The 24,546-nt window shown below is 37.8% G+C and overlaps 1 protein-coding gene across 2 annotated transcripts in view; it reads right to left on the reverse strand.

Annotated features, from left to right (window-relative positions):
* CNTNAP5 (contactin associated protein family member 5) overlaps positions 1–24,546 on the reverse strand; it is a 769,999-nt gene that overhangs the window by 143,374 nt on the left and 602,079 nt on the right. For both annotated transcript variants that reach the window (XM_070581024.1, XM_070581025.1), the window contains exon 14: positions 3,316–3,472. In XM_070581024.1, coding sequence (XP_070437125.1) covers positions 3,316–3,472 — 157 coding nt within the window. The remainder of the gene's footprint in view (positions 1–3,315; positions 3,473–24,546) is intronic.

Here is a 24,546-nt window from a genome sequence, read left to right on the forward strand (position 1 = left end):
CCAACAGTCTAAAGTAGCTGGGTCAGAAAACTCCTGGTTGGGAGGATTTCTACAGGATGAATCATTAAACTGAAGAGAAGTTCCTTTGCAAACAATCATTAGCTATGAAATTGTTATTCAATACAAGATTCTTCATTTCTTTTTTGTTCTTCCTGTTCAGTTCTTTCGGTGGGATGGATTCTCCTAAGTAGTCAGCTCACAGTACACCTGATTCAGATGTCTTGTCGTGGCTTCCCTTTAGTCTAAGAAGGAGCTGTGCTTTCGGTGTTCATTGAGATACTTCATTTTTCTCTCCACCCACCTCAGTATTTTGAGATGCCTCACTTTTACCCACTCCCAAAACATACACTAATTTTCTTCATTTACTTGGATCTCACTGAAATATATGACAGCAAGTTATTCACTTACAGAGATTTATTAAGACAGAATAAAGTATTATTAATTAGCAGAAGCTTGAAAGATGGCTCAGTTTGCCTGAACAGCCTGACTTAGCAGAAAGAAACAAATATACTGCCATGATGTGATTCGAGAGGCCCTGGGAGAGGACTCTCTGGCATCCTCATTGGCTGCCATGACTCGAAATCCCAATGTAGCAGTTCCTTTGAGATAGTCAGCAACAGCATCCTTGGATTCAGCTATAATCCCAACTCTGCTCCCTTAGTCAGCTGACCTTAACCAGTCACTTATCATCTCAGAGCCTCCATTTCCTTTTGTAGGAAAGGAGATAGTAAAACCAACGTCAAGGGTTGTTGGGACGATGATATGAGATATAATATATAAAATACTAAGAACACTTCAGTATAAGATAGGTAACATTTTCAAGCAACAATATTATCTAGGAGTTGTAATATATTAAACTGCTATCCACAAGATGGTATACCAGCCCCAATAAGTTTTCTGATTAACTTTACCCAAGAGCAGAAACTTGAGAGAATTTCACAAGGTAAAGATATTTGAGGTTTCTTAGAAACACCCAGAACACCAGTGATACTAGAAGCGCCATGCAGTCTGAAACCAAAATTTGAAATGTGTGGAAAGCCAAAACCAAAGGGGGGATGACTTAAATTCAGTCAAAACAAAAGTGGGTCTAAAAGTGTTCTGTGCACGTTTTCATAATCAATACAGTGAAAAACAACCATTTGCCCTGAAAAACAAAGGAAAAGTAGATGTAATGGACATGGGAACTTAAAATTAAACTATTTTTACAAAAGTAACTTAGTGTAGGAGTGTAAGAGAGATTCTGACCTCAGAAGGGACAGTTTGAAGAGTTCCTCTGAGCACAGCGTAGACGGTAAAGTTAAGTCAAGATAGGAGGGGTTCAAACTTTAGTGTACTAATGAGTAGATCAAAGGAGGGAGAGGCTGAAGTCTGAGTAAAAGAGATGATCAGTGAAAGTCCTTGGAAAGAGGATGTAGAGGCACTTCAACATGATGGTCTCATTTTCCACATTTAAGTGATGTGATGCCATTCTCCATCACAGCCCTTCTGTGTTCAGTAAATTAAGCCCTGGTCATTCGTTCTCTGGGGAGCAAGGTGCTGAAGCAGTGCTGAGAGGGCAACAGCTACACCGTAGGAAGTGAAACAGTGAGCAAAGGTCGAGAATTCAGACAAAAAGGGAGTGAGAGTAGAAGGTAATGAGGAGAAACACTCCTCGTCTCAATGGATCTTTATATTCTGCCTCCCTCTACATTAGCTTCTCTGATTATTCACAAGTATTTCCATTCAAGTCTATAAAATCTATAAATTTCAAATTTCATACGCAGTGAAAGGAAATTAATGAATCCAAAAAAAGAGTGAATCTAAACTGCTGGTTGCACAAGACTTTAAATATGTTTCCCTGGCAATGCAACCACTTAATCCTTCCACACGTATTTCTCAAGCTTGTAGATGCCATTTTGTCATCACCCCTCCTCCTCATAGATCTTCTGAATTCATCTCTTCAGCTCACTACCACCAAGTTCCTACTGTACAAGGAGTAGTTCTTAATGGATGTAATGTTAAGAGACACGGTCTCCATCTGGAACACGAGGTATATTTGATTTGCTGGCATCCATAATGCTGTGATAGAAGTCACTGCAGGGTAAAGTGGGGACCCACAGAATGGAGAAGTCTATCCCACCTCTAGTCAACTTCACCTGATTTTACCCAGGTAATGATTTTAAGGCTGGGAGGAAGCACTCAAGTAACTTGCCTTGGAACCCAAGCAATCCAACAGCATCTGAAGAGGTGGCCCATCTACTAGGACTTGAAGGAGCCAAATGTTTGATCCTTTCTTCACTGAACTGAGGATGTGACTCAACCTTAAATTTCATTGGAAGCAATGAAATTTAAGGCATTCAGCATTCAACATTTAGCAATCCTTGCTGTTAGGAATCTGAGCAGGGAAGGAAAAATACTTAAAAGAAATTTCAGCTGGGTTGAGAGCAGCTTGATATAGGAATTCTTAAATATAATTGAGCAGCATTTGATGAAGCAGGTAAAATTACAAAAGTCAAAACCAAATTTGTTTTAAATTCAGTCAAAACAAAAATGGGTTTAGAAATGTCCTGGTCATGTTTTCATAATCAATACAGTGAAAAACAAGCATTTTCCCCGAAAGAAAAAGGAAAAGTAGATGTAATGGACATGGGAAGTTAAAATTAAACTATTTTTACAAAAGTAACTTGGTGTAGGAGAGTAAGAGAGATTCTGACCTCAGATATAGCTGAATTCAAATTCGGGATCTGTCACTTAATAGATGTGTGTGACCTTGGGAAAATGATTTAACTTCTTTGTAATCTACATTCCTCAACTTTAAGATGTAAAAATGAGAAAATTATACAGAATTAATAGATTGTTGTGAGGATTAAATAGATATTCAATAAATATAAATTTTCTTTGCTATATTTTTACTAGCTACAAAAGGGTGGGCAGGTGACTGAAACATCAGTGCGGAAATGGGACAATGAAGAAACAGTCTGTATAATTACACATCTCTATCTCCCATACTATCTCTCCCAAAATTTATACTCCACACATTATAGAAACACTGACTAAATTGCAAAGCTGAACATTACATTTCATCCCTTTGTTTAAAGTGGAATGTTCAGAATATAAGGAGGCGATGATGTGACAACATGCTTTATGTTACAAACCTCAGCAATAGCCCTAAAAGTACTGGAACTGGCTATTTTCGAAGTTAAAAACAAGCACAGTCATTAGGGATTCCTAGTTCATATTGAATTTCTCATCCACGTTCTACTCTCTTGAGGGAAATTTTATGCGTCAATTAAGGTGCTTCCTCCACAACTGCAGAAAGATCTTGATTCTCATTACCATTCATCCTTGTCAGCATCACAATTGCAAAAGTGTTGAATGTCTAGGCAACTCTCGTCCAGGCCACAGTCACACTGCTGAACTCCAGGAGGAACACCTCCCCAGTAAGGGTGTCTTTCATTGGACCGCCCAATCCACCAGGTAAACGGTGTTCCATCTGAAAGATAAGACATTTCACAAGTCAGAGCAAGCCTGAATTAGAACAGAGAATGTCACAGAAACTGACATGAAAATGTCTTAAAGAATATATATTATATATATTTTCCCTTCCTCTCCTCTCCTCGCTTCCCTTTCCTCTTTTCTTTCTCTCCTTCTTTTCTTTCTTTGCCTTTCTCTCTGGTTTTATAAATATCTGTATATCTATACATATATGTATCTATAGATATACGTATTTATATACATATATCCATACATATATATCTATGTCTATACATATGCACATGTAAACAACACTTTCGTGGAAAGTATTTATATAGCAGGATACTGATTAATCTCAATGTTCAGAGGCAGGGTCACAAACTGAAATGCTTACCAAATCAGGCAGGTATCACAATTGAGAGAATTGGGCCAGATTTTAGACCAAATAAATTTGATAGATAAAAGATTAATTTCCTTTTGAAACTACCAAACAACAAATAACAGGATGAGGGCCAAGATAAGCCAGGCCTTAGTCCTCAGTTTCTGGTAGACTATAAGGAGGAGTGGACACTAAGGTGAAAGGGAGAGTGTTGGTCTAGAGAAGAGGGTTGTCTTGTCCTACTCCCATTGATTTCCATCATGACAAAGATGAGCCCCAGGGCTACCATATCTTCTGAACTTTTTTTAAGAGAAGTCATAAGTTTCAAATTCAAAGATTTGGAGGAAAAAAATAAAACTGTGAAGGTCAATACTGTTTGGGCCAAAGTTGTCCTTCTGAAGATCATACTTAACTCATACAAAGCTGATTTGCAACCACCAATTTCTGATTTATATATTTGACAGAAAGCTGTTTTTGAGTCTTGTCCATGTCAGTTTCTTTCTTTGCAAAGTTTAGTTTAGTAAAATCTGTTGGAGTTTTCTTTTGTGATTGGGAATATTTCAGTAAATTAGAACCTTTCAAAAAATGAGAATGTATCCAAAACAACAGATATATGTAGAGAGGGAGGTGTTACATGTCATTCGGCTGATTGGGGTTAGGCCTAGGTTCCCTTTAGAAATTCCTGTTTTGTTTCTGTTTGGCCTATGACACTGAATATGTGGTTATTTTTTAAAAAACACATTTAAATATTTATTGGGGACCATTGTTTATGATTTACCATTTTAAAGTAGAATAATAATATTTGTTTGAGGATGAGACTAGGTTGGAAATTTGCCTAGTCAAGATTTAGCTTTGCATGCAACTCTTGATTTGTAAACATATAATTTACAAATTATCCATGCATACAAATAGCAACAATTTTTTCTGAATTGCTTTTGCTGCTGCAGTCTTCATGGAAGTCATTGAGGCAAGTAGAAAGGAAAAAGACAATTTGGAGCTTCCAAGAATCTGTAGGCCATGAAAAGAAGTTAAGGAAGATACTATGAAAAGCAGAAGTATCTTAGCAGGTGCTGATTCAGGGGGAAGACAGCCTGACGGACTATAGTCACCCCAAAATATCACTCTTCACTCTGCCTAAAATGTTTTAGGCCACTTTATTATCTTCTAAGATAGAATTCCAGTTAGAAATGTCTGTTAGCCAGTGTCTTCTTTTTAAAGAATGATTCCAAATGGCATAAATCCATTTTCCCTAGTTACAAAAATCTATAAATCACTGTAACCTAGTTCAAATAAATTGTTTTCCTTCTAAATCCTAGCTCAGATAAGTCATACTCAAGTGGCCTAGAGGGCTGCTGGGTTTATTTAGAGCATAAAACACTTTCAGGACTTGGGCAAGTATAGGTAGATCATCCCAGTGTCTGAGTCCAGGCAACAAATGAGTGAAACACTGTATTTGAATGTTTGCCAATGTTGGCTTTGGGTCCAAGAAATCTCTTTACCTCTCCCTCCCTCTGGCACTGACCAGGTCTCTCCTTCCCTAATCTAAAATATAGAACACATAGTAAAATTCAACCTCTTCATGGATTATTTTTGTTTATAAGCTAAGCCAAGGTTGTGGCCATGTTAATAGCATCATTATCAATGGTATGAGTTCTGAACAAACAATCTGTGCAGAGCTTAGGGTGCATATGTTGCCATATAGTAGTTTCACCGGTTCTTACTTGGTCTCTTAAGCCCCTAGACCCTCCATTAGCAGCCCAAGGCTTTGTTTGCTTTTGAATCCATCAGTGTCTTGTACCACTGAGACTTGCAGTTCCCTCCTCATATCTGGCAATTAGTATAAAGGTTTCAATTTGTTTTAACTGACTGACTGTCAACGGACAAGGAGAAAAGAGGAGAAAGAGAGGAAACACACACACACACACACATATGAAAGCAGGAGGGTTATTGCTAAATTTTCCGCTCAGATCTCCCATCTTTGTGTTTGCTCTCCTGTGGAGTACTAGATAGAGCACAACAAAGGAGGAAACTGAGGACTGAAAAGGGTGAGAGATTTGCTCTAATTCCTGACTCTAATGATGTATCAGGGAGAGAATCTACACCCTAGCTGCAAATTTTGGTCATTGGAGAAATTGGACTTCCTTCTGACAGAAAATTCTCTCAAAAATGAAACAACAAAGCATAATTATAAATGTTTTTTTAAATATATGCATTCAACAAATATTTACTGAGGAACTATAATATTACAGGCACCATTCTAGGCACTTGGGATAAGTCACTTAAATCAAATAAAAACAAATAAACAAAAAATGGCCCCCAAAGCATGCATTGCAATTATAGGAAATAGACAATAATAATAATTAAATGATTTAGTATTTAGAAAGGGCTAAGAGGTATGGAAACCACATAGCAGGATGAGGGTTCCAGTTGCTGCCAAGAGGGGCATGTTGCAATCCTACATAGAATGATCAGAGTAGAACTTGATGAAGCAATAAACTCTGGGAAAAACTTGAAGGCAGGAAGCAAGTTGCACGTGGCTGGCTACTTGGAGAAGAGCGTAGCAGGCAAAGGAAATGGTAGACGTGAAGTTCTAAGAGTAACAAAGGGCCTTTCTTCAGATCTATCTCCAGGTTCTTAAACTGTGATTTTCAAAATTTTGAGAAAGCTCTAGTAGGAATGTTTAACAGAAAAGAAGGGAGCAGAAAACAGGCAAAATAGAACTCATATTAATCAGATTCTTGGTTGGAATGTAAGAATTCTCTCTGATAGTTCCAAGCCAAAAGGTATTTCTTAGGAAGTTACCAGGTTGCCACAGAATTATGATCACAGAAGAAATGGGCTTTAGGCTAATGGGCCGACCATGTTGCAGAACTGGCTTGATGAAACCCTGCCCGGCTCACTGCCCCTGAATGTCAACTGTCAGGAGATCCACTCAGCTGAAGCTGATATGCCGCCAGCATCACAGCCACTTCTCTCTAAGGGTCTCAGGCCAGCAGGCCCTGTTGCCCCAAAGAGAGGTGTTCCTATGGCCCCTGCACCCGCAGAATAGCAGCTCCAAGCAGAGCCTGCTTCCCTGCTGCTCACCTCCCAGTCAGAGCATCACACAGGTGGTCTGATTGAGGAAGCACAAGTCCCTCACCTGTGTCCCCGCTAAGAGGAGATTGGGGATTTGAACCCTGACTTCGCTGCAGAGGCAAGATCCAAGATCCACAGTGTGAATTTTCACCAACACAGAAATGCTACTCAGAAGATGATAGGAGGCATGAACAAGACAAATATCCATCATGGAGCTAAAAAGACACTTACTATCACTTAATGAATCAGTACTTTAAACTTCTTAAATCTCGATTTCTTGTATAAAATGGGGGTATTAATCCAAATATTTACCTCTTTTGAGGTGCTTCTGATAAACCAAGGATTCTGAGATGTGCATATGTGTGTTGGGTGTGGGAGAGACAACAAGTTTCCTTTGATAACCAGGTGATCACACAGAGCAGAATGGGGAAAGGTACCTGCACCCTGGGCCTGTCCACCGTGAAAGGAACACCCATACCCTGCTTTATGCTTCTGGGGCCAAGGCTCTGGGGTTGTAGAGGCTTGCCCCTTGGCAAGGACGCAGGGTTTTCATGCACAGCTCCAGCAGCAGTACATACCACAAGGACTTCCACAAGAGAACCAAGGAGAAGAAGGTAGAGGAACTGGGTCCTCCTGGGAGACCCCACCAGGAGCTCAGCAGTAGCCACTGACGCCTCGGGAGGTGGTGAGGTCCTCAGTATGCAAGATATAAAACAGATGACTAAGGAATTGCATTAACTTGCATTACTTCCATGCATTTGGAATTATTATTGTTACATGACCTCATGTATACAAAAAACTCTGGGAAAAAATCAGCTTACATATACGCTAAAAAAAAAGTCCTCTAAGAAAGTATATGGCAGTAAGTGGCCACAGAAGATGATCACTGTCCTTTGTTAACACTAGGTAGACTATCGCGAGACAGGCATCAATCATACTTGCCATGCAGGAGGCTTAAAAATGTGACAATAGAAAACTATTGATATGAGCATGTCCTAGGTTACAGCAGATTCTAAAGTGCTCTGCATGTGTGAACCCATTTAATCATCACAACAACCCTATGAGGTAGGTGTTATTATTATCCTCCACTTTACAGATAAAGAGACTGAGACAGAGAGGGATTAAACACCTGCCTGGAGGCCATACGACTAGAAAGTCCGGAGTCGGGATCTGAATCCAAGCATTCTTACCCAAGAGTCTGTGGGTTACCCGCTGTGTTATGTCACTGTGCTCTGATATGTGGGATAATAATTCATTGTTGAAAACTTAAGGCCTTTCAGCACAATGTGTATGGGCGGTTTAAGTGATAAGAGAGAACTAAAAAAACTATCAGTGATAGATAAAGTCTTACATTCACTAAAATAAAGACGTGATCAATAAACATCTCTAATCTCTCATACATTTACACACAATAATAATGGTGCAATAGAATCTAATGTTAGTACTGCTTGCTGGAGTCTTCCCAGGCTTTCCCCACCCTAAGTTTCACGGAAATAATGGCAAGTGTGTTTGGCTTTGTTGCTGACAACACGCAAACTGAGAGGCACAGTTTATACCTGGACTTCCTTTCAAACGTTCATTGCCTGTCTGAGTTTTTATTCACAGATTTTTATGCTCTTTTCCTAGGACCTGAATTGCTCCCCAAGTTTGAAAATGGCCTTGATATTTAACAAACAAGTTAAAACGGAAAATTGTGCAGGACTATCATTTAACCCAGTTGGCATAGCGGACTAGGCATGAGTATGTGGCCTTAAGTTTGTCCATAATAACTCCTCATCAGACAACTTCCCTGAGCTCATTTCAACACAGTGAGCCGCTCTGCTTCTTAATCAGAACAGGGTGAATTCCAAAGACTTTGCCCCCTTTCTGCAGATCCTGGCTCCACTGTAGAAACTTCTGGTCATGCTTGATCTTCCATTTAGATTGCCAGCCCACAGTTTCCTATTTTTCTAATTATCTTCAAGAAGATAATGCAACATAAATTTGGAAAAGAATTCTCACAATTGAGACGAAGGAAGATGGAAATTAAACTGCATATTGTAGAATATCTTATAAAAGGAATTCAAGTTTGGGGAGGAAGTGTGTCTGTGTGCACGTGTGTGTGTGTTTATGCACACATGCACACCTGTGTGTGTGTGGTGAGAAAGAGACAGAGAAAGAAGTGGGAGGAGGAGGAAGAAGAGCCATATCTTCATCCTCACTTTTGGCCTCAGAAATTTGGGTCCATATCAACTCCTTTATGAATAGTTTCAGAAAAGTATTATATCTGAATTTAAGCATTACATAAGGTCAAATCTAGAAGCTTTGCAAATGAATGCATAAGCATACCATTCTGCTCCTAAGGTTTCCTCAAGTGGAACATTTATATGATAAATACAGGGAAATGGTTCAAGGAGAGAAAAATCACGATAAATTTTATTTAGCAACTAAGCATAAACCCCACCTGTACATGCTTAGTTCAAATTATGATTTTCCTAATGTAAGAAATTTAGGAGAAATCGTGAAGCTGGTTAGTTGCATGATTTTATAGCTTAACTAATATAAGCTGTTGAACATAATGCAAACTGGAGACCCCACTTTAATTCTACAATTGTTTAAGTTAAAGTCTTGACAATCTGGGAAACAGTAGGCACGTCAACCTCCCAGTGACAACTACAGCTATAGCCAAAAATAATTTGGCCTCTTCTCGCTGCTTGAACAGTCCAAGAACAACTCCAAACAGTTCTGCAAACATATAAAGATAGTGCTACATGTGGAGCTGTTGTTGTCATTGTTGCTATTGTCTTTATTTTATTTCTAAGTTTTGAAGTAGTATGCTCATAGCATGGATTCTGGTAAACTCAATATGCCAACAGGAAGAGTTTACCTCATTTCTTTTATAACTTCAAAAATGTCTACACTGATCAGCAAATATATGTTACAGTGGGTTCCTGGGAGGAGTAGACATCCAGAGATCCAACTCTGTTGATGTTAGACTTGATTTCACTCTTTACTTTGTCCCGTTGAAAGAGGACAGAAATGACAATCAGGTCAGTTCAAAGTCCAGCCCTTAGAGGCCTGCATGTTTCCACTTGCTTCTAGGGAACTTCTCTGACGTGACCATGAGACCGTGCCTCCAGATGGTCACAGCCTCTCCAGCCTGAGCCCCAGAACGTGAGCCAGGAAGCACAGTCATCCCACCTCGTGCACAGACATGCAAGCATGAGAATAAGTACTGAATACCGTATGCTGCTGAGCTTCGGCAACGGACTCTATAGCATTATTGTGACAATAACTGATAAAATTCAAATTAGATATCAACCACATAAAATAAAATTCTGTAGAGATTATAAGTAAGTAAATGGAACGATCAATGATGGCCCTGCTTTCAAGACATTTGCAATTTGGTTAGAAACATAAATAGACACATATGTGCATGAGGAGAATAAAGAGAAATATCAATTCTGTTTGGGCCCAATTCATTATTTATTTTCTGGTCCATAATGGCAGCAGTCATAACAGCACTTTAGCCGTCACTCATGAAGTCACTCCTAGCACCCTTCTCCAGCTGCCTTTCTTTCCTCCCATAGTCCTCACTTGAACCCAATCTCAGTTCACTGAGTCTATCCCAACTCAACTCCAATCATTGGCAGTGTAATCTTGACTCTATTGCCTATCTTCACCCCCTTCAAAAACGGTGCTTGGATCTTCCTTCAATTAGATAGCAGTTTTCCCCAGGGTCATAGTATTGGCTCATCTCTTCTAGGCTCAATGCCTCCCATCCTCTGCATGGAACTTTAGAGAAACTATTCCTATGGCTGATCGCTTGACTGTCACCTATCACAGCTTCCACCCATAGGGTGATGAAGAATTCAAGTATGTTTACATGTATACTTTATATATATATGATTTATAAAACAATGAAATTAAATATGATATAAATTACTTTATGCATGTGTGCATATATACACATACACACACATTCCATTCAATTATGTCTTAAGCCTATGCGGTGTAAAGGTCATGGTGTGATACACAGTGATATAAATTTTAATGGATTATGACTGCCCCAAAGGAGCTCATAACATTTAGGGAGAGAAGGACATGTACACAGATAAGAGAAATGCAAGTCAGAATGAGATTAGGGCCAAAATGAGCAGTTAGTAAAATGTTAGGGAAGCCCAGAATAAGAAACTGTGAATTTTGTCCAGAAGTCCTAAGAAAGGCTTCCTGGAAATGGTTTCATTTCATGGAAATGGTGGCATTTGACCTGAGGCTTGGTGATGAGGAGGACTTCAGTAAACAGTGCTACCAGGGAAGAGTTTTTGCGGTTAAGAGGCACAAGGGAAAGGGAATCCTCAGTGTCGTTAGGGAGCAACTGTTAGATTTCTGCACATAAGAAAGCTACGTTAGTTCACTGACTGTAGTTAAGCATTGTGGGATTAAAAAATAAGAGAAGAGAAAGATGCCGCCAAAATTGTAAGGCCACATAATTAAGGAGGATTGCACTGAAATGTTTCACTTTCTGATGAAAATACAAATCATCAAATCACTGATTTAGGAAAGAAGATTCTGGCAACCAAAGAAAGTATTTATATTCTCTTTCTTTCTAAGTAGAATACCATTTCTGAGGAAACGTTTAGTAAGAAATAAAAACAGCCTCATCCATATCAGAAAATAATGGTAGACATTCATCAAAGTCAATCTGAGTCTTGCTGCTTGTTGGCTGGGATCGTTAAATCAGAACATATGTCTAATAGTGTGATTAAGACCTAGTCAGTGACATTAGGAATTAACATTTTTATAATGTTGTTCAATATTTTCTTCTCTCTGCCTATTTAATTGAAGTGAGTCCAAAAGTGGAGGGGGGACAGAAAAGATTAATGATACCACCTTTCAAAACAAATGGCAAAAGTCATTTTGATGGGGTCATTTAAAGCCGGACTAGACAAACCTCTCTATAGTGTACCACAGGGATCCTTCATGGGCAGACCAAGAGGTGGACAAAATGATTAAGTTAAATGATTCTATTTGCATTATGTTTTTGTGGGAGAATATAATAACACTTTGCATGTTGATAATATATTTTATTTGAAGAGCTGTAAGGAAGAACCTTAGCAAGGTTAAACGACTTGTTCAAAGTCACATGGCAACTGAGGACAAAGCTGGCCTTGAGACCATGGGTCCCTAAGGCCCATCACTGCATGGTTCATATCCTGAACACCCACCTTTGCAAAGACTCACACATCTTTTTACTTTTTAATGTGCTAAAAACATATGGACATAATGTGAGCCTTGTAGGTGAACATGCCCCATTATTATAAATTTATGGGAATTGATAATAATAAAGGGACAGCATAGCATTGGAATAAGATCTTTAGTTTAACACACAATTTCTCTGATATGACAAACTTGGAAGCAGTAGTTTCCAGATGTGGTGTGACAAGAGTACAGGAGGACTCTCAAATCCACATCAAATTGTAATGTGAGAAGAAGGTGACATTCATTGTGTTAAGCCACAGAGACTTGGGGTGGGACATATTTATTAATAGCATAGTTTAACCTATACTCATTAATATATAAAAAATTAATGAATGTGAAACTGAGTTAGAAAAGCAAAATACCTAATGTCTACACACAGTCATAGAAATTGAGAATTACAATAAATCTCGGTACTAAAGCTAAAGTGCATATTTATACTAGTAATCCTAATAAAAAAATACAGCATTTACTGAGCATTTAAAATATTTCAGGCAGCTTTATGCACTTTTTATATCCTAGTTCATTCAGTCTCCACAACAACCCTATGAGATAAAGACTTTCATCCCATTTTACAGATGAGGAAACAAAGGTATTAACTAGAAGATAGATTACTTCTCTAAGGTAATTCAGCTAGCTAATGACAGGACCAAGCCAAAGCCAAGGTGATCCCTTGCAGGTGATAACAACAGACTCAAAAATAAAATCATTGCCTCCACTATTGTTCCATCCCCCAAAAGTTATTCTTACAGCAGCCAACAGGACTTTTAAAGTCTATATTAGACGATTTATCTCTCTGATTAAAACCCTCCTGTAGTACTCCATCACAAGTAAAATCCAAACTTCTCACCATTGCCCCTAATGGCCCACATCTGTTTCGTGCAGCTTCTTAACCTTATTTCCTTCCACTCTCAGCCCATCACTGCCCTCCAGGTGCACTGACCTTCCACAGGCCCTCGCACCAGCTCTTCTGTTTTTGCTGCTCTCTCTGCCTGGATTCCTCTCCTCATGGGTTTTTATCGTGGCTGACGGTGTTGCCTCATTGGATCCTGAAGTGAAATCTCACCTCTTCCCTGTTGGTCCTATTTAAAGTACTCCAAAATCACCCCATTATTTTCCTAGGAGTACTTACTACCCAAAGTATGAAACCATACTTTTATTTGTTTTTCTTTGTTTAACATGTTCTTCACATGCACCCTCGTTAGAATGAGAGCAAAGGCTTATTAAGTCTTGTTCATGGCTCTATCACCAACATATAGAAAGTGCCTGGTTTGTGCTAGCAACTGAATGTCTATTTGCTGAATAAACAAATGACTACATGCCAAGAAAAAGAAACATCAGCACAGAAGGACTTTCCACAGATTACATTAAAAAATAACTTGTTTCAGGAACATTTATGATTATGATGCCTTTAGTCTCTGTATAGGTATATTCATCTTTGGTATCTTACATCATCATTGAAGACATCAAGGATTTTTGTCATTTTAGTGATAAGCCCATAGAATGTCGCCTATCAAGCATTTGAATAAATACTTACTATAAGTGTGGCATAGAATGAGATCACCATACATAAAGATGCTCACGTACAAATTCATTTGTGTATTTATTAAAACAACTTAAAACATCTACAATGAACGAGACACTTGCCTCCTTAGAGTGTAAAAATACAAAATAAATATTAGCTCTACCATTAGGACTCTCACAGTGTAGTAGAAAAGAAAAAAAGATTGTTAAACATTACTTTTAATGCAAGTTAGAATGAAATAAATTTGAAGTAGAATTTCAAGCAACATGGAAAGTCAAGAGGAAAAAGTCTAATGTTTAGTAGAGAGTACAATTCCAGGGGAAAACTCTAAAGTCATTTCTATTTTGAATATATCTGTCATTTCTGTTTTCCAGACAGTGAAATAAAATTGTATTTCATACCATTAGCTTTCGGAACAAGGTTGACATAATTTATGTCATTCAACCCTCCCAACCACTGTGATGATTTTTATTTTCATTTTATAGATAAATTGAAGCTAATAAAGGATTGGTAAATTTCCAAAACCTATACAGATCAGAAGACTGGAATTTAGATCTTATGGCTCCAAACCCCAATAAAATTTTTGCTATAGCATATGAAATCTAGTTCTATGACAGACAGAAATAGGAGAGTATCATAAGTCCTCATGGCAATTGATCTTGAGTCAAATTACAAGAGTATCCATAATTATTTTATTGGTAAAACTCCAAGGCTTGATTGAGTACGTATCCTCAACTCTCTTTGGAATATTCCCAACTATATTGTCTCCCCAACTATATTGGTCTATCAATTGATTTATGTAACAAGCAAACCAACAAAAAACAAGAAATAAATGTTCTAGTAAGTCCTATTGTTTCTAAGAGGCCAATCTGCCTAAACCCCTATAACTTTGCTCAACAGCCAACTAAAGGAGAGAGGCTAATCATTTAATCAAAAACCAATGGAAATTTCTCGGTAGAAATCTTAGATGAGTGTTTCTCAAAATGTAGCTTCTGCCACACTTGAATCAGAACGACCCAGTGTACTTGCAAGAACACAGATTCAGGAAGCCTTTTCCCAGACATTCAGGGAGTGGAGTCCAAGATTCTCCATTTCTATCATACACATCAAGTGACGATAAAATTTTACACACTAAAATTTTAGAATCACTCATTAGAATGTTTGAACCTTAGTCAAAATGTTCAAACATCCCGCTTTTCATTTTTGAAGAATTCCTAAGTTTACTAAGTACTAATGAGCTACTTAGTGTTAATTCAATTACCAAAACATATGCATTGGTTATACTAGTTCCAACTAAAGAAATATAAAATGATAGGAGAAGATGAATAAAATACATAGTAAAAATAAAGTTTAACTCGTAACTGAGGAAAAGGTCACTGAAATATATATTAACTGATTTCTTCTCTTGTGTTGGGGCCCATCCAGTTAGTATGCATTTGATGCTGCCAATCATCGCATGAATTGCCTAGAAGATCCTCCAGAGAATCATCTCCCACAATTATCCATCCTCTCCACTGCAGTTTATTTTCTTTAGCAAACTCTGTTCCACACTTTGGAAAGACTAGGGAGGTCCAGTTTAAGTTCTCTTAATTTTCTTTCACTCTATTTAAAAAAAAAAACCCAGAAGTTGCTACACCTACTCTCTGTGTCAATGGCTTTCCCGTGCTCACTCTTCATTTGTGTCAATGAGAAGATGATGAAGTCGTTCCATCATCTACTCGGTTCCCCTATCTGTCTACTCATTAGCCCATCCGCTCATCCATCTACTTGGCTGTTTCTACCAGCCTCCTCCCACCTCACAACCTTCTAGTGGGCCTGGTCCTTGAAGATATGGGATATTTTTCTTCGTCCTTTTTTATAGATATCCCATCTATTACTTATACAAAAATGCCTAAAAAACCTAGATTTCCCCACCCTGCATGCTTTCCTGAGTTTTTTGGTGGACATAACTGTTCCATCAGTATTTTCTTACTTCCTCACAACACCTGAAGAATATTTACTACTCATTATTTGATATGTATGTATATAAAATGTACACACAGAGGTATTCACACCTACATAGTCCCCAATAGGTCCCAATCATTTATTAAATCAGGCACTCAATAAATCAATAATTGTGTGTTAAATAAAGTCAGAAAGGAGTGAATGTTGCATTGCTAATCAAAACGCCATTGTGATCATTCATGTTAATAGATCCACCTCTAAGTCATCATTACCATTTATCAAGACAACAACTAAACCACAATGGTTTATAGCATGAGTCTCTCAACCATATTATAAATTTCTCCTGATGATTGCATATTTTGTGGGACTTTTTGTGTTGAAAAACATGTAAGAGAGGGTGAGAATGCTTATGTAAGGCACTCAATATTTCCTATAGTTGGATCAACTAATTCGGGTTCACCATAAATTGCAGAAAGTTAGAAATAAACACACACATGCTTCCATGCCCTTTCTTGACTGAGTGCTCTTTTTAATTTCTCCTTTCCTCCTCTCTCTGGTTCTCCTTTTTTTGTTCATTCTCTCACTCTCTCATTCTCCCTCCTCCCTCTCCCTTTTCATCTTCCCTCTTTCCTTTCTTCTTCTTCCTTATGTCCCTCCTTCTCTTCTCAAAATAGTTTTTACTTCTCTTGTTCCTTCTTCTCTCCTCCATCCCTTTTTATTTTTGAGGAAGACTAGCCCTGAGCTAACATCTGCTGGCAATCCACCTCTTTTTGCTGAGGAAGAATGGCCCTGAGCTAACATCTGTGCCCATCTTCCTCTGCTTTATATGTGGGACACCTCCCACAGCATGGCTTGATAAGTGGTGTGTAGGTCTGCACCTGGGTAACTGGTGAATCCCCGGGCAGCAAAGCAGAGTGTGTGAACTTAACTGCTACGCCACTGGGCCACCCCTTTTTTTGATCCACCTCCAGCAATAACTCTTAATTTTTTCTCTGTTAAACACATAAACATGATCACAGATGAAAGAAGAATTGACCACAATTTTACCTACAATATTCTATCGCTGATGCTTAATAAACATTATCTAGTTATAGATAAAAAACAAGAAAGAAAGGAAAGAAAAAAGAGAGACCTAGCAGGAACTCTTTATGTAAATACTTACATGAATCAGGTTTTTCTTCAAAGTACTTATAATAGGTGAGCAAATTCATCAAACAGAGCGTGAAGAAGACAAAGTGAGTTAGCTTTTCATAGGACTAATGAACAAACAAAAACCTCCTATTCATTTATTTCCATACTTGAAGCCTAACTGATGGCTGTAGGTCTAATATTCATTAGAGGTCTGAACAAGGCAGAGACAGAAAGTTGATGGCGCCCACAGATCACACCCATTAGGAAATGCTTGAAACGGCGCAAGGCAGCAACATAAGAAGAGTGGGCACAGAGCAGCTCTTGTGATGAATAAAATATGAAGAACTTTGCAATTACACAGACCAAAGAGAAGTGGCCAGAGGATCATCAGCATAATGATAGTCATAAAAATAGGATTTCATGCCTGTATCTCCTATTTCACATCCCCAAATCTGAATAATATTTATGAACCACTCTCCTGTTTGTGGTTATTTGCAGGGTACATAACAAAAAATAAAACAAGGCTATGAGTTTCCTGCCTTCAAGGATTTTCTGTTCCAAGATAGCCCACAAAGGTCATTTAATTATTCTGAAAGATATTCTACAATCAGAAAATATATGAAAGTGGGAATTTTGGTTTCGGACCAGGAATGCACCATTTAAAAGAGTACTTTATATGTTTTAAAAATTAGATAAAATGACCAGTTGAAATGGCTGATTGACCATGTATGTTAATACAAAGTAATTTTCTAAATAAAAAAGTGGAAACATTGGCTAGTGTTTACTCAGGACTTACAAAGGACTAGTTGCTATGTTTCCACATTATAAAAGGTGGAAAGCAAGAAATGAGGTTACAAGAGATTTCAGCAATCTACTTAAGGGCAGGGATGGTTGCAATCATTATACAGCAGCATATTTTAGACACTCAGTAATTCTTTAAACAACAATTGAATAAACAAATAAATATATGTGTGTATGTTTAAATATGCATGGCTGTGTACACAGGCATATGTCTAGTGCAGGTGTTAGACACTCAGCGGTTCTTTAAATAGCAAGTGAATGAATATATACATATATGTCTGTAGATAAATACGTCTACATATTCACACAAAGTGTAGTGCACAGCACAAAACACTATCCTTTTTGCAAGGTATATCAGCACAAACAATCTTAACAATTATTACAATATAATTCCCCAAAAGATGAATTATTTCACCTAAGATTTGAGACAGGACCATTATCAAGAAATTTGTAGCTATATTGCTCAGATTTCTATTTATCAGTTTATCTGTTTATCAGATAACATGATGCAGGACTTCATCCTCCAAGAGGGCATGTTGTTGCTATCACATGATTGGGACATAACATGATATACTACATCTAGCGCTCAACTCCAGTGCTGGCAAACCTATGCCTTGTCTCCCATCAGGATACGCCATTAACAGAGGCTGCCTTCTAGGATCTCAGTCAATAGGAGCAAGTCAATTAAGGGGCCTTTCAGTTCACAGAGACAGTTAATGCATTGTTGGCTGCACTTAGAAGTCTAGAATGAAATTAGTGAAATGAGTGCATTACCAAAAGGAAAAACATACTTTTCTTTTGTTAACAGGTTTCTAGGACAGTGCAATTCAAGCGAGATCTAAGATCTAGACTCATTTCTGTTTATACAGAAAATCTCTCAAAAGAGAGGGTATTATGGTATCCTTATTTCCAGTTATTCTAGAATTGTAAATAACTACTATCATTAAATGTTACTTGCCATACATAATAAGTTGTGCCATTATTTTATGTACCACTAAGAAAGAAAACAGCTACCAGTTCAACTAAAATATGTCATTGATTATAAGATTCATTCCAATTTCAAAGATATTGAAAATGAAAAAAGAAAATTGGTTCCAGGGGCTGGCCCCGTGGCCGAGTGGTTAAGTTCGCGCGCTCCACTGCAGGCGGCCCAGTGTTTCGTCGGTTCGAATCCTGGGCGCGGACATGGCACTGCTCGTCAGACCACGCTGAGGCAGCGTCCCACATGCCACAACTAGAGGAACCCACAACGAAGAATACACAACTATGTACCGGGGGGCTTTGGGGAGAAAAAGGAAAAAATAAAATCTTTAAAAAAAAAAAAAAGAAAAAGAAAATTGGTTCCAACTATGTTTACATATAGTCAAGCTTCCCATGACTCATTCCATCTGCAATTAATGATCTTTTTTATCTAGTCAGGAAAATTGCTTAGTATTGGTTTTTTTGTTTGTTGTATATATAACCAGGATAAAGAATAATCTCCACCACAGAAAACAATAACACAACTCCATCAAGATTCTCATAGCTTTCTCATGAACAATAACTACTCTTTAGCTTATATTAGACATTTAATATAAGTATTTTATAAAAATGCTGGGAAACTAGAGTTTTCAAATAAGAAATGAGTATACATGTGGTAATTTTAAAAGAGGGCCCCAAATTCTCTGATACTCCCCCTTTATAAAATATAAGTGGGCTGGTGACTGCTTCAGCCAATAGAGCAGGATGGAAGTGATACTACAAGACTTGTCAGGTAAGGTCATAAACGGCCACCTCCAGTAGTTCCTGGATTATGATTTCATGACAGCCCCTTACTGATTACATCCTGGGAGCCTGAAATGCTCTCCTCCTGTATTTCAGCCAAAGAAGTGAGGAGGCCTATCCCGGAATCTAAGGATGCTTTTTCTATTTGGAGTCTGACACAGGATAACAGAAAATAGCTTACCTTACAAATTGGATTATAAATTATCATTTAGTTTAGCTTAAAAATTGGATTACATACAAAAAATCATTAAACTCTCTTTGTATGGAGTTACCAGACTTCAGAAAAGATTATTCTGAAGATTCAAAGGGACTTAGAATTATCCTAAGGTTTCTACTGCAGTATTTCTGTGCTCCAAATTTTACTACAGATGTTGCCTTTTCCAACAAGCTTTCTTTGATCAGTTCACCTATAGACAGCTACCACTCATTTGGAGCTTTTGCGGGAAAAAAATTATGTACATAATAGAATCCTGTGTTCTAAAGATATTTTAAGTTCCTTGAGGGAAGGAATAATACTATTTGTATCTATTCACTTTTTTGATTTCAGATGGTTTACAAAAAGACCATGATCAATGAAACCATGGTAAAGTATAGACTAGGATTGTTGTAATAAGAACAGAAAATGAAATTATGGAAATAAATTATTTTTTAAAAAATTCATTTTTGTAGTAAAAGATAAAAGAATACCATCGGTTATACATTTCTTACAAAAGGAAGGAATCACCAATCCTTGAGGGAGGTAAAGGATTTTTCGAACATTGAGTTTGGAAAGAAAGTTTCCATATGACATCCTTTATAGGTGGACACAAAGAAATTTACTGAAAAATGTCCTCAATAGCATGCTCACCACAAATGCAATACATTGAATTTTACATGTAAGAATTTCTTGGGGGACTTTATATGGAGGAGTTTCTTGGAGGTCTTTCAGAAAAAGCTAAGGGACTGATGTTGGTAAGGGAATATGATACAGTCAAGGATTAGCCTTCAAATAACTGGCTTGATCTAAAGCGTGAAATTAAGGAACAGATTGACTGCATGTCCTTTCTATGACCCTCTCCTCTCCCAGTACTACTTTTGTGAGCTGGCCTTTGGGTCAGTGCTTGATAGAAGACACTTTGAGAATAAGGTCTCTGATAAGGGTCTATGATCCGTGATGCTGCTTTAAATTAGGCCCAAATGCTTTAGAGAGCAGATGAGACAATGAAGCCTCCATCCATCCTGTGTGTTCAAGCTGGGGAAGGGAGGGAGGGAGAAAGTTGGACTCTTCAGTGATATCTCCATATCCTACATCCCCACTCACATTACTGTTCACGTCATTTGAGCATACTAGGCTCTCAGAAAACATTGCTAGCTGATTGATGACATTATTTTTAGCTCCTTGTACCTGTTATGGGCTGAATTGTTTTCCCCCAAAATTTATATGTTGAAGTGCCAACGTGAAATACCTCAGAATGTCTTCATACTTTGAGTAAGGTCTTTTAAAGAAGTGAATATGTTAAAATGAGGCTGTTAGGATGGGGCTCTAGTCCAATATGATAGTGTCCTTATAAGCTCTCTTTCTCCAAAGAGACATCAGGCAAGCACAGATGAAAGTTTATATGAGGACACAGTAAGAACGCGGCCATCTGAAAGTCAAGGAGAGGCCTCAGAATGAAAAACCTACCCTGCTTACACCTTAGTCTTGGACTTCTAAGTCTTGAGAATTGTGAGAGAGTAAGTTTCTGTTTTTAAGCCTCAATCTGTGGCATTTGTCATAGCAGCCACAGCAAACGAGATCAGTACCACTTACTATTCTCTCTGATTTCTGAATCTTAAAATCCCTAACACATTGAAGGAAGACTCTCATGGGCCTTAATTATTAAAGGGGATGATAGTATGCATGCGAGGAAATAGGGCAGGACAAACTTTGTTTGCCAGTTTGTTTTTAAAAGCTTTTAACTTTGATGTCTTCTGTGACGTATGTTTTTGTTTGGTTTGTCTGTTTTCAGCACTCTTCATTTGATTCTTACAGATAAAGTGGAAATCTTTCTGGCTATTCTGAGTGCTGAGATCCACCTACCACCCAGTGTGAAGAGAGTGGGCAGGGGCAAAAATGTGCCTAGAATACACTCTCTTCTCTCGTCTCTTTAACTGGACTGGCCATTTTCACACCTCAGGAGGTATGTCAGCCTTGGGAAAAGATGGAAACAGAAGCAGATAAATGTTCCAAAGTGTGGAACAGCATTATTTAGGTTGGTAGTGAAGAATGCAATTTTTGCCACCTTAAGACATACCCAAGAAAAAAAAAATTAAAGGGTCAGAAATTACATTCCCAATATGATGTGGTAAAATGTAGACCTACCATTAGCCTTCAAAAAACTTTAGCATTCTATTTTCATAGCTAAAGGGATATAGGCACAAAATGATATATTTTATCATTTTGGAAAATAAAATAAAGCAAATATATTTTGCTACAGAAAATTGATTTAAGATTGACATTTTAACTTCTGAATATTGTTGTGTTTTGTATTTTCAAGGTTCCCAGCAAGGCTTGTTCAGGGAAAATGAAATTTCTGGCTCTACTTTTTCTCTCTCCATGTGCCATGATCTGATCTGTATTAAAAGGACTTCTAAAAGAAATAGAGTCATCTGAAAGTTTAAAATAAATTTTAAAAATTCATTTTCTGAGTCATTTAAGAACTTGGAACTGAAAAAAAAAAAAAGTTGTTTCCTGAAATACCTTCAGCTGCTAAGTTATTTCTGCTTTCATCAGTCGTACACTCTAAACTCATCAGAGCAGAATGGGAACTGGGAGAAACAACCAGATGCGACTTCAGCTTTGACTGGGGAAATGGGAACACATGTTTTCAGAAAATATTCAAAGGAGGAAACCACTAGGTTTTTCAACAGCTTTAGTGACAATATTTAGCAGTTAAAATGCTTCAGATACACACTCTGAAAACAACTAATCGATTAGTCAACACAAGACATCCAGGCAACACCAAGTCCCTTCTCACAGATGAAGGAATCAAAGCCCAGTTTGGTGTACTGGTCTCAAGGTGTGGGGTCAACACAGCATTCTAGAAACTTTGGGATCACGGAGGGACAGAGGCAACACTAGATTCACAGATAATTCAAAACTGTCTGAACTAAGAGCCTCACTCCTATCTCACCCCTACTGGCAGATTTGGCTATCTATAATTCCCAATTCATCCCTGAGAGAATCTGACTCATCTAAGAATTCACCCTTTCCTTCTTTCTCCATGGCTCTCCCTAAAAAAAATCACCTGTTTCAGGCAAAGAAAACTACAAACAGTTTGCCTCCAAAGTGTGACTACTGGGCCTTTGCTTCAAAGACCAACCTCATTTTTCTCATATGAAGATCTTAGGCATACACTCTCCTAAACTCTTCTCAGAAGGATCAAGCAAGATAAACTTTCTAGAGGAACACTGGGGATATCTTTAAAAGTCCTACACATTCAGTTCTAAAGATATTTTTTAAATTTTTTGATAAAAATATTCATCATGGTATTATTCAGAGTGAAAAAAAGTGATAAAATTTAATCCTTCAATAGAGGGATGATTAAATAGTCACATATCACATGAGGAACTATTATGCAGCCACTGAAAATCACCTTGTGTAAGAAGTTTTCCAAATTTCTATCCTGAATGGAAATTTGGAAAGAAATCAAAAGTAAACATCATTTTACAATCCATTTTTAATAACCAGATATCAGAACAAATGATATTCTCTCCACTTTCAATCCCATGATGAATTTACTACTTGGTCAGGCCACTCTTTACATGCGTGCTCTATATTTCTTTGTACATTGTATGCACTCAGAGATGGGAACTTTGAGTTTATTCATTTGTCCAACATTTCTTTGTGTTGAGTGCACTATTAAAAACCTTTGTATCCCTTATGAAGCATGCACATTACAGGAACAATAAGGAATTAAACATTTCTTAAACAAGTATTATTTGCTAGTAATTGTAAGGAGTGACTTAGATATATCATTCTATTTAATCCTTTTAATATTCTATAAAGGAAGTTTTATTAAACCCGTTTTATAGCTGAAGAGACTGAGACTCAGGGAAGTTAAACAATTTACCCAAGGCACAAGAAGAAGAGCCCGAATTTAAACCTGGCCTTGTCAGAGTCTGCCTACACTCTTATCAATGGCAGGGCTCTGCCTCCCTCCTCCTGGGGGGCACTCAGTAACGTGTTCAGTAAATCCACTGACTTGACCTTCAATGAGTCCATGCCTTTCCTTTAAGTCACTGACCTCATATCACTTCTTCAACGTTTCCAGGGTCCAGCAAATTTATATATTTAGTCCCAAATGAAATAGAATATGAAAACCCATCACATATAAAAGAATTACCCTCAGCACACATAATCACCAGCACTGTTTCAGCAGCAGCAGCAGCAGCATATTTAAAGAATATTGTTGGGTCTTTTATTTGTTTTCCAACAAATGGACAGTTTGGACTCTTTGCATTTTTCCCTTCCATAGTTAATACCCTGACACACTGACACAATTGGAAAATGCCACACATTTGAAACACATTTCTGTTTCTCTAAACAGAAAAAATCAGGTTCAGGGAAATTCATTGTTGGTGGCCTCTAATGAAAAATGGAGAGTTTGTTGGTTGATTTTTCACTTTTTTTCAAGGTAGATAGGTGGGCTTATGAAGTAAAAGAAGAAAAAGCCATCTTTCTCCATTACCAAACTCAGATAAGGATAGCTTTTTAGACACAGAAGAGGAGCTTAATGAATAATAACAATTTATCTTTGCATTTTTATATTTTTCTAAAGTTTTTATTTTCTACATCTCATCTGGTCAGAATGAGGCAGGTTTGGAAGTTTGGGCAATTTAGGTGAGACCAATTAAACAGCTGTCTCCTTTGCATCTGTTAGTATTGTAATTTATTTGGTCCAAAGATGTGAAACAACTGATGTGGATAGCCTATAACAAGATCATGTGGTTAGTGTTGTCACGTACATGTGGACAAATCTACACTCAAACTTTAATCTTGTTTTCAGGAATGGTCAAGCTATTTGGGGATCCCAAGCCACAACGAATGTCTAACTTACTAGGGACGAGTCCATCCTTATTTACTCCTATCAACCTTGCTGTTAACATATTTGTATTTGTATCCATCAAACAGACGAATTTAAACAGGAACAAATCAACCACCTCTGTTGAAGGTAAGAGTAAGCTGTGAAAATTCCCTCCTCCTTTCCCCTAAAGT

This window comes from Equus przewalskii, chromosome 17 (assembly GCF_037783145.1).
Source record: "Equus przewalskii isolate Varuska chromosome 17, EquPr2, whole genome shotgun sequence".
Classification (NCBI taxonomy): Eukaryota; Metazoa; Chordata; class Mammalia; order Perissodactyla; family Equidae; genus Equus; species Equus przewalskii.